The following is an 11745-nucleotide window of genomic DNA, read 5'->3' on the forward strand; positions in this document are numbered from 1 at the left end:
TTGTCCATTTTAAGATGTCTACTGAATGAATCTAAGCACTTAGTCATTAGGCCCTTATTATTATTATACATTATCAAGCCCTAAGTCATTAGGAGCTTTTCGACAACCTGTCTCGACAACTATTTTTCACAGATTTTATCAATCAAGGAGATAAAAGCAAAAAGGTCCTAAATTTCTCATAAGCCTTGTAGATTGACAAAAGTGTAAAACAGTTTATATATCGGAAACCGTCAAAATAAGATGATCAAACATCGCAACTTGCGATAAGGTTTTGAAATATATTTTCTTGCTGGCGTTGCAGCTATTCTGCAGACTTCAGAACTTCAAAAGAGCCTAGACACGAAGTTTGATCCATTTATCTTTATTTTCATTCATATTTCGAAATCAAATCACTTGGTCTATTGAAAGGAAGAAATGTCTTTGTTGAACATAAACTTTTCACCGTATTAAAATCTCGATTTCTGTTAGAGGTTTTGAATTTTAAAACGAAAGTTGTGATATGTGAATCGATGTTGGTAATCATTTAGGAGCCTCGATTACATACAGAACAAGAGCGGCTCCTATCAAGGCAAAATAGCCAGTTTCTAATCGTTTAAAGCATGATCTGCGCGCCACGAAGAAATTATCTCCTAAACAATTTAAACTTAGAAATATGATGGTTATACTTCTAGTGCGGTATATGTTTTGTCAAAGAGTTGCAGATTATCGATCAAATACTTGCGTATGAACCCGAAACCAGCCTGAAGCACCAAGTCATGCTCTTAACGTCGCAAAAAACCTCCTCAACATACACAGAGCTGAACAGTTTCAAAAACAGAAAATAACTTGCGAGTAGTCAGTTTAAGCGTTCCACTGAATCCATCCATAATGTGATAAATAATATTTGCTAGTTTTATTCCAATTTAAAAAGTTACAAAATTGGCAACGAAGCTCAAACGCATTCAAATGGAATATTGCTATAAAAATACTTGTTTTGAGTGTCACGTTTTCGGTGTTCTCATGAATGCAGGTGTAATGAATCGTCAAAGTATCGGCCTTTTCGCGACGTTTCGATTTTCAGCTTTTTTTTATACTCAAAGCTCTTACTAAGATGTGCCTGCATCCGCGCATTCCATGTGAAAACTAGCGGTACCATTGTGGTGCAGGGCTGGGTGTCGCCGAAACGGCACTCATTATGTAAATGTCGTTTGATTTACACGAAACCAGATAGCCTTCGATAAGAATCTACAATTTTTTTTCCAATGAGGTTTATTGGTGGTTAACGGAGTAACGGTCTTTTGGCTCAATAAACAGGTGCTGAAAATTAAAAAAATGTTTGTTGTTTCAGAAAATTTTGAGTCAGTCCATAGTGAGTGTGCACGTAGAGATCAGACCCAAGAACCTCGTTCCAGACACCAACTGTTTTATCGACCACTTAGATAGCATTTGCACAGTAACTAAATCGCACACCTACACGCTAATGGTGCCTATCGTAGGTAAGCTGCGCTACACCTCATTTGGGGTTCCGTTTCTAACTACACCTATGATTTCAGTTCTCAGCGAACTAGAAGGGCTTAGCAAAGGCACTTCCTCTCCATCAGCGAGAGGTAAGGTTTCCCCCAGTCCTGAGCACGTGCAAAAAGTGGCTCAGGCTTGCCGCTCAGCGCTGGATTTCCTGAAGAAGCGCCATCCGTCTATAAAGTGCGTGACGACCAAAGGCGCGCTTCTAACCACCACCAACTTTAGTACTGAGGACGATTCCACTTGGGACGCCACCCTAAAGAACGACGACAAGATTCTTGCCACTTGTTTGATGCTTTGCAAGGACCACAGCAAGGAACAGGCCGAGCCCAAGAATGAGCCTCGACATCTGTTCCGAGAGGTGGTTCTCCTAACCGAGGACCGGAACCTGAGGGTGAAAGCGCACGCTCGAGATGTGCCGGTTCGGTCGCTACCCGATTTCATGCGATGGGCAGGTCTTGGTGGTTGAAAGTTCGTCTAATCAGGTTAGCGATCGCCCAAGCCGCTGACTCGTGGATGTGATCTTCTGAGCTGAACGAGGTGAGCATAATCTTATTATATTGTCTCTTTGACTGTAGTTTGTTCATTAATTCCAATGCTCCGGTTTCATATTGCGTCATTTTTTTGGTTCATATTCTCCCGATTTTCTACCAGATAGTTGAAGATGTTGAATTCTCTCTACTTACGTTCATCTTCCCATTATTTCTTCAGAAACTCTCCACTGCTGATTTTCAAAAATTTTCCTTCCTATGGTACTCTAGTAGTGAAGGTATATTTACCAAAAACCAAAATGGTGCTAAACTTTTTGATTATGAGATAGTCAAGTCGGGTCTAGTAGATTTTTTTCCAGGCACTAAATAGATGAAGGTAACAAATTATTGGAAGTTGATCGAAAAAATGTCAGAATATTGGGACAATAATTTGCGCGCAATTTCCAGCTGGGGAACATTGTTTAAGTAATCAATGGAAGTGCCGAAAACGGTATTTTTGCGCATTACTTTTCAACCCTTGATGCTATTGAAAAAAGTTTAATACTTTTTTCCAAGTATTGAAAATACCTACACTATGAGACAAAGAAAATTAAAGACAGTTGATTTGTTTACCCAAAAAAAAACCGCCGATTTAAGCATCAATATTTAGATCAGCATCAATTTTGGAAAAAGAAAAATAATAACAAATCACGTTTGACTTTAGATTTTAAAAAATATTTAATTTAAATTTTACCGTTCAGTAATCAACTTTTCCTTTATTGTACGTTGTAGTATAACTTTTTTTAAATTTATTTAGAACTGGCAATAGCCTTTTTTACATAACAAATAAAGTTATGAATATTTTAATCTATAAACTACATTATTACACCACTTATGAAGTGTACAAAGACCCTCAAAAAAGTTATAGAACGAGTTTTTGAAGAAAAACTAAATTAATTATAGAAAATTTAAAAAAACTTTTTTTGAGTCAACAATTGAACGTATTTTAATTTATTTTGTTTCATATTGTAGGTATTTTTCATACTTAAAAAAAACGATTAAACGTTATGAGCAAAAAACGGTTTTTCGCACTTTCTTAGATTATGTTTTTATACCATGTTCCACACCGGAAATCGCGGGCAAACTATTGTCCCAATATTTTGACATCCTTCTGAACAACTTCCGATAATCTTTTCCACCTTCCTAACCTTCAATCCTAACCTTCATCCACTTAGTGCCCGAAACAGGCATTTTAAAGTCTAATTTGACTGGACTAAGAGAGCTTTATAGAAAGAGCTACAATTAGAAATTCTAGTATGATATATAGGGTTTTACTTAATGTGGTACCTATAAAAGTGACAGTTTCTCAGGGCTCACTAAAAAAGCCTCATTCTACTCAAACTCACAAAAGCCAAACGAAGTCCCCGTCATCAACACCTTTTGTAAGTCGACTATTACAGACGAATCCAATTTGGATTGTTCGAAAAAGTGACCGGTAATTCACATTTCTTTGATAATGATCTGTTTTTCGATGGACACGCGTTTCGTATTGTGGATTTATTAAATAGACATCAGTTACACTAATCCTCAGTTTAAAGCACCAACATCATGGCATATGTATTTTTAATGATTATTCCAATTTTTTTAAAGAAATTATTATAAAGTACACTGTTAAATATTTTAACTCCCCTACTCGTTTTCTCAATCTTGGTCTGCAACTTCATTTTGAAACTTGCTAAATTAGCTCAATTCGAGTAGTAGCACCAGAAAATATAAGGGAACGGGAAGGACGTTGAAACACACTTGATTACTTTCTTTTGCTTACTTTCTCACATCTTGACCTACATTTTCCAAAAGGTAACTTTAAGTTATACTGTTCACATACTATTTATTATAAACTTAGCAAGAATGTAACAAACTTTACTTTTTGCCATCCATGCAATTCATATCCGCCGTAAAATACCATCAGAAAAACGGCAACTTTGATCTGCTATATTTAGGGAGGAATTCGAACATCACTCAATAATTTTAAATTGTAAAGCACTGACTGTGACGGGAAAATCCACAAGTAAATTTTTCAATAGCGCATTTGTCTTTGGCAAGTTACCCGGCACCAAGGAAGTGTTTTATCCTGCTATGGATATTACATCCTATGGCGTAGTTTGGATCATTTTTTTATTTCTTGATAGACGTAAGGTGATTATATTGGGGATGAAGCAATATACAGGGTGTCAATTTGAAAACTTCCCACCCTTAATATATTTCTTGTAATTGAAAACATGAAAAATCGGAAAGACCCGTCAATTTTATTTGTAAGAAGGACCCTTTAACTGAATATTTTTAGCCTCCTTGTTTCAACCCCCTAGGACCGGTAGATGTCACCCTCAGAATCTTAAATGGGAAGTGGGGTCAAGTGACACATCGTTTTAAAGGGCGTTCAATTATCTTTATATCAGTTACTACTTTGTTGCTTTTTGTTCAGAGGCTTTCGAATAATCGCGTTTCAAGTTGTTAGTTGTAGAAACAATTAAACTTGCCTGCATTCAGATATCAGTTTTCAGGTTATTGTTTACACAAAAATTATTGTATTGGGTCTCCTTGTAATACAGGTGACTAGAAGAGTAGGTTACACTGTTAAAATCATTGAGTAACAGGAAGAAAATCTAGTTTAAACATTGATTTAATATTTTTGAGTTTGATCTTATTTTTTATTTATTGATTATTTTACATTGACAAAAATTACTTTTTACTTGCGGAAGAGAAATTTCTACTTACGCACTATCTTATTAAATTGTTCAAAATTATGTCCGGTTTGCTGTAAACAATAATAAAGTCTGTTTCCAAACTCCTCCCTAACTTTTCGGAACACTTTACCGGGAATTGACCGGCATTGTGCTGCAATTTGTCTTTTAAGATAGATCATCAATATCAGCAGGTTGTGTTTTATAAACAATTGACTTAAGAGGTCCTCAAAGAAAGAAGTCTAAGGGTGTTCAATCCGGAGATCTTGGCGGCCATTCAATTGGTCCCCTTCTGCCAATCGATCTTTCCGGGAATATCTTATCAATGTTAGGGGGGGTTCGAAAATAGACTTTATTATTGTTTACTGGAAAATAGACAACTTTTTGAACAACTTATAAGATAGTGCGTAAGTAATTCCCATGGGTTTTATTGTAGAAATTTCTCTTCCGTAAATAAAAAGTTATTTTTCGCGAAGTAGAATAATCAATAAATCCGAAATCAATTGCTTAAACTAGATTTTATTCCTGTTATTCAACGATTTTAACGGTTCACCCGAATCTTCTAATCATTGGTACAATAAAGAGACCCAATGACAAAATTTTTGTTTAGACACTAATCTGAAAACCAAAATCTCAATGCAGACAAGTTTAATAGTTTCTGTAATTTTGAAACGCGATTATTTCTCTTAAAGGGTTGAAACAAGGAGGCTAAAAATATGAATTTAAAGTGTCCTTCTTACAAATAAAATTGACGGGTCTTTCCGATTTTTCATATTTTCAACTGCAAGAAAGATACTAATGGTGGGACGTTCTCAAATTGACACCCGGTATATTAAACATTTTGAATAACCCGCTACGATGCGATTTTGCGAGTACTTCAAAAAACCTTCGTATGACATTGTTTTGCTGTTGTAAATTTGAAAACGTTTTCAAAAATGCACTTTATTATTTAAAACTACGGGGATTCAGAAACCTTTTACGTGGATGCCTCAAGATTATTTTATAAAAATATTCAATCTCACGATTCTGAAGGTCCCCGGTAACGAGCCTATTAAAAGCAACTACCTCCGCTGTGCCACACTGGTTCAAAAATATGACATTTTCTTAGGGTTTTTCGGTGTAGAATATACCCGCTATTGAAGGACAGAATTATTTATCTCCCGTTTCTAAAAACGAATGTGCAGAACTCAGAACAGAAAAGAAACCGGTAAAAATTCAAGGCTTTGCTTATATTTAGCTACTTGTAAACGCAATCGTAGGTGGGTGTTTTATGTCATTATCTTTCCGGCAATACTCAGTTAGATAATGTTAATGAACCTGAAATAATTTCTTGTACAGGCGGCAAAGTTACACTGTTGTTTTCTGGAAAATTCTATTGCGTAAATGAATTGTGATTCACCCTTTCAGTCATTACGGGGTCGCATTTAGAACAGATGATTTTCCTTGGTTACGTTTTGTTCGTTCAATGTTAATAGTACTTTTTGATTAAAGTTTTGCATGAAATTCACTCACCAGAGCTTGTCGAGTATTTCTCCAGCCATCACTCACCATTTGGTTTCAGGTTTAAGTATGGAATCTGGCGAGGTGAACCGAATTAACTCCTACAATAAGCAAAAATCAAATTAAGCTAATTTAATAATTTAAGGTTTATCGTTTTTATACGTTTATTACTTATACATTACAAGACAAGAGAAGCCATAACTGAATTTTTATTTTATTATATTATTTTTTAGATATTATATATATATTTCTTAACATCGATTAGGTTTTATGTGCTTGGTTGACAGGAAATGGATAACAATCCATTTTGAACTGAACTCTTGTGCTTGTACATATAGACATAGTATATAATAATTGAAATAATGTTGTTTGACTGATAGCACTACCCACGGTCAATTAATTCTTAGATGAAATTAGTGCGAGTTAATTAAAAAAGGTAATTGATATCAATAATTTTTCATACTTATAATTCTTATTTATAGTTATCAGATGCATGCATACCTGCATATCAGATTGACCTGGTTTTTTCTGATTTGAATCGGTGTATGACTACTATTTTAATAATTCACGATAAAACCATATTACCTCGTATTATATCAGTAATAACCTGTTTTTTGTCAATATTATTTAAAAAGGCTGAGTTAATTCTACAAGATTTGCGATTATTCATTAACCCGAATAATTAGTCGATTGTGAGTAGCGTTTTTCAATAGAACAACATTCTCTAGATATCATAATCTGATCAGTAGAAATACTTTTGGTATCTACTGCATACTGCTATTTTTAGTTACTCTTATTATTTAGTAAATATAGTTATTCTGTACTTATTTTTAGATAGTTATTAATCGTTTTAATACCTTTTCGACATGTGATTTCGCAGCGAATCAACTTTCTGGCTTTGTTTTATTGTATTCGTTTTAAACATTTAATATAAATCACTACGACAGTACCTGATAAATGTGTGTTTAGCTTACATTAACCAACAAAGTTGTACAATATAATAAACATAAAACAGGAAAGATTGAATTGCATTACGGCATATTTAGATAGTTAATTGAATTTTTAGATTAAGCAAGGTGTCCGTTTAACGAGGCTTAAGTATGGAAATACATATGCAAGGACTGTCTTGTACTATGCGCTAAGCCTTCTTGTTCAGTCCAGAGTGAAAGACTTCGAACGTTATGCAAGTTTAGATGACAGAAAATAATAAAACTGATCCAGTGAACACCGTTGATTTAATTTCACGCAACAAATCCAGTTGTTCCCTTTAGCATCCTGCTCGACAAAAATCCTTATAATTATTTGACCTGAAAGAGTAGTAGCGGAAAATGGGGTCGCAAAGTGATTTAGGTTTTTAAGCACGGCTATAAGTGCATCTCGTTCAGTTTAACACTGACCATGACGCTCTCCATTGTGCGACGTATTAATAGTCGTAGCCATAGAACAAGCAAATTCAGGCATTTTCGTCCCACTTACCATAAAAAGAGTATGTGCAAAGTGCACTCCTATAAATACTAGGCAATTTATTTTAGCATTTTTCCCATGAGCTAACTGTTATGTGTATTTACTTAAATTATTAGCTCTTGGCACCTTCTTTAGAGGCTGCGGTCATTTGCATACGAGCATTAGAGAAAAAGTGCACTAATGATAATAACCGCGTCTTCCGCAATGTGAAATTACACAACTCGACGAAGACTAATTGTGTAACCGAGACTTTTCCACGAGTTTAGTACGATTTACCGAGAGGACGAATTTCCCAGTAAAATCCAAGATGCGAGCAAGGTTGTCCATCGTGGAGAGTCCCCGTTTTAGATCGTAAACTCGATTTCCGATTTAGCGATTTTAATTTACCTTAGCAGCAACGCAAACAACAACTCGCAACTCAATTAACACATCGCTAACAACTATAATAGACCCAAGATCATTATCTAAACTCGTTTACTCCTCGTATGAGTGGCATAACTCGTAAGCTCCCTATGGAGGGTGTCTGGTTTTGATCAATTAAAGCGAGTTATCGCCATTAGAACCGATCAGCCGCGTTTGTTATGCGAAATTTATGCGATTATGTTCCCAGGGTCTGTGGGTTGACCCAATCTACGTTCAACTGATGGATTTACGCAATCTTTGAATTGATTTCGCGTTTTGTGGAATTATTAAATAAGGTCCTCCAGTAAAGACTACTACAGCTACAGAAAATACTCTAATTATCAATAATTCTCCAAATAAACTCTGATGAAAGGTGGGTATCAAATAGTACGAATCTGCGAAAATACACACGTTTCCTGAAAGACCTCTTCTTATAAATTTATGTTCAAAGATGTTTCGAAAGGTTTTCCCCATAAAATATCAAATTTACGTAAAGAAGTTATTTTATGGCAGCCTTTGTTTTTTTACAATATATCTTTAATCTGGTTTTTGTTCATTGCAACTCATGCATTCGAAATATTTGTTTGGGATGCTTTTGCTTTTCATAGTTTTTAAAACTTTATGCAATTTTATTTTTCTCAGCAGTTATTATAAGAAAGTTTATATAGTGCCGAGGCAAGTTTCTTGTGAAGGAATAATGTTCATATTTGCCCTAGATCGGAAATACTTTCAACTTTTTTTGGCGTGCTGTTGATAATTTGTGGATAATATAAATGCAAATGGAATATAATTTTACAGTTGTAAACCTCATAACATACGTTTTTCTTCGAATTTTAAGCAACTGTTAATTAATTATACTAATTAGTGGCAAATTGAAAAATTTGGGCGTTGGAATGATTGCCAATTTCTTAGTAGGTCGGACATAAAAATCGAGTATTGTTTTTCAAACGGACAGTGCACGCAATCCGGTGCTAATCGCAATAAACTTTGTTTGCGGTTTTTGCGAATAATGTATTTTTGCTTAAATGATTCACCCAATTATGCTTAATAAAAGTTGAACTTCTCCAACTAACGAATTCCATTATTTAATGATATCTATTTAAAGTCTATGCTATTAATACCGTCAGTATTTTTATTAACATAACACTAATTTCGTAACTCTACCTATAACAAATATACTGAACTGAAAAAAATCAAATAATTTTCATGGATGCGGAGATTTTTTGCATACAGCAAGTAAACGGCAAAAGTGATTGAAAATGGTACTGGTACCACGTTAGATGTTGTTCATCCTCACTTTAATCGTATGCGAATGAGATGGTTTGGAGAGGCCCATCGCGCATTGAATGCAAATTAAACAGTTACGTACAAAGGCCGCTGGGTGTGGTACCGGTAGCGAAAGAGAACCACTGCCGTTCGACCCACGACACGATGACAGGTGCATCTCGAATTGCGTTCAGCCGATCTTTCGGTTCGGATTCCGGCTTGATTTATCGACGTAATTTAAATGAGGACGACGCGCGTCTAATTTGGACATTGAATCGATGATTATGATGAATGCAACTGGTTCCGACTTAAAACATGCCAGACAGATAGGGTACCATCGTGCTACTGCTTGCTCATGGTGGAGGCGCTAGTTCAATTTGATGGTACCACCATTGTCTAGATCAAGGCTTATGTCAGCTCTTCTTTAGTACTTTCCTCTCGTTTTTACTTCTTTTTTTGGAAACTATTGCTTCAAAAGGTAAACAACTTTTACATATGCAAAGCGGGGAACTGGAAACGATAATTTTTTTTGAGTGTAAGGATTCAACAACTGGATGAGCGGAATGACCAACAGGAACCCGATGAATTTCGTCTTTGTATGTAATCGATAATTGTCTTCAATTATAATGGTGTAGGAATGTAGACAAAATTGTTTTCACTCGTTTATTTCTCTCGTCATTCTTTCCTGTTAGTATTTTTCATACTTTGTTGCACCAAGCGCGTCTCGCTCTGTCTTGTTCCCTGCTCTTTGTTTTCTACTTTAAAACTCCATACTCCATTATTCAAAAAAGGACCCAAAATACCAGTTGACTTCTTTCAGCAAAATCTTGAAAAATTATTTTTCTGTTCTGTTTTTCTGGTCATTCTACATGTTCAATAGCACCCTTGTGCAATCTGACATTTTTTAATACTTTTCTCATAATAATTATTTAGTTGTAGTTTTTTGTGTTTCTACCTTTCAGTGATATTTATGTTATACTTTAATATAATTTCATTTACAAATACAGCTATGGCTTACGTATGAATGAACATTGTTATTATTATTAATTCATTTTAACAGTTTGTAGCTCTCTAGTGTCCCTTTTCTGTTTGCTGATGGTTTACTGTTCGTTGCAAAAATTATTTTTACTATTTTCAATTTTTGCATATTAATAACCATAGTTTCTTATGTACGAGTCTCCTCCAGTGTGGTTCTTAGTACTTGTTTTTTGTCTCCATTTAATGTTCACTTTTACTTAAATTAAGGGGGGAAATAAATAATCTAGAATAAGAAATGGAAACACGAAGAAATCCCCACGACCAGTACAGGGTTATTGATTGAACTTTGGCCACCTCGTTGTAACATCTAATTTGAAAATTAGAGAAAAATGTTAAATACAAAACTTGTAGATAACAACGTCTTTTCTTATAACGTTTATTTTAAAATAGTATCAATTGATACAGGGTGTCTCAACTTCAAGTGACAGACCAAACTAACTTTTTTTTAAATGGAATGGCGCACTTTTACTAAATTTTCAATAATGATCTGATTGATGAATATTGAACTCTTTTTGAGTTAATAACAATTTAAATATTCGGGAATTCCATTTAAAAAAAGGTAAGTTTGGTCTGACACATGAATTTGAAACACCCTGTAGCACCTGTTATTATCTTAAAATTAACTAGACGTTAATATCTACAACTTTTTTATTAAACATTTTTCTTTGATGTTCAAATGAGATGTTAAAACAGGGTGGCCAAAGTTCAATAAATATTGGTTGTTGACTCAAAAACAGTTGAAAATCATTATAGAACATTTATATCGGGCAGGCTTAGAATTGTGCGAATAGTTGGAATATGCAATAAAAGTACGGCATTCCATTTAAAAGAAGGTAAGTTTGGTCTGCCACTTGAATTTGAGGCACCCAGTATCAATTAGTATTATTAAAATAAACTAGACGTTAATATCTACAACTTTTGTATTAAACATTTTTCTCTAATGTTCAAATCAGATGTTAAAACAGGGTGGCCAAAGTTCAATAAATATTGGTTATTAACTCAAAAACAGTTCAAAATCATTATAGAGCATTTATATCGGGCAGGCTTAAAATTGTGCGAATAGTTGGAATATGCAATAAAAGTACGGCATTCCATTAAAAAAAAGGTAAGTTTGGTCTGCCACTTGAATTTGAGACACCCTGTATCAATTAGTATTATTAAAATAAACTAGACGTTAATATCTACAACTTTTGTATTTTATTTAACATTTTTCTCTAATTTCCAAGTTAGATGTTATAACAGGGTGGCCAAAGTTCAATCAATAACCCTGTACTGGTCGTGGGGATTTCTTCGTGCTTCCATTTCTTATTCTAGATTATGTATTTCCTTCTTGACCCGTATGATTTATTATTTGTATTCTGATG

General features: G+C 34.5%; 2 protein-coding genes across 5 annotated transcripts in view; one reads left to right on the plus strand and one right to left on the minus strand.

Moving 5' to 3' along the window:
- The window catches only part of LOC109539532, a 49658-nt gene extending 43372 nt beyond the window's left edge, over nt 1-6286 (minus strand). Inside the window, exon 1 of the mRNA XM_048666698.1 lies at nt 6224-6286. The gene's annotated coding sequence lies outside the window, so the exon portion shown is untranslated. The remainder of the gene's footprint in view (nt 1-6223) is intronic.
- LOC109539534 overlaps nt 1-7436 on the plus strand; it is a 40812-nt gene extending 33376 nt beyond the window's left edge. For all 4 annotated transcript variants that reach the window (XM_048666693.1, XM_048666694.1, XM_019907325.2 and 1 more), the window contains 3 exons: nt 1328-1475; nt 1533-2040; nt 6273-7436. In XM_048666693.1, the coding sequence (XP_048522650.1) occupies nt 1328-1475; nt 1533-1969 (585 nt within the window). In that variant the 3' untranslated portion in view covers nt 1970-2040; nt 6273-7436. The remainder of the gene's footprint in view (nt 1-1327; nt 1476-1532; nt 2041-6272) is intronic.
- Nucleotides 7437-11745: the final 4309 nt, after the last annotated feature.

The sequence above is a fragment of the Dendroctonus ponderosae genome, unplaced genomic scaffold, assembly GCF_020466585.1.
Source record: "Dendroctonus ponderosae isolate FM_Combo_2020 unplaced genomic scaffold, Dpon_F_20191213v2 Dpon_F_20191213_5, whole genome shotgun sequence".
Classification (NCBI taxonomy): Eukaryota; Metazoa; Arthropoda; class Insecta; order Coleoptera; family Curculionidae; genus Dendroctonus; species Dendroctonus ponderosae.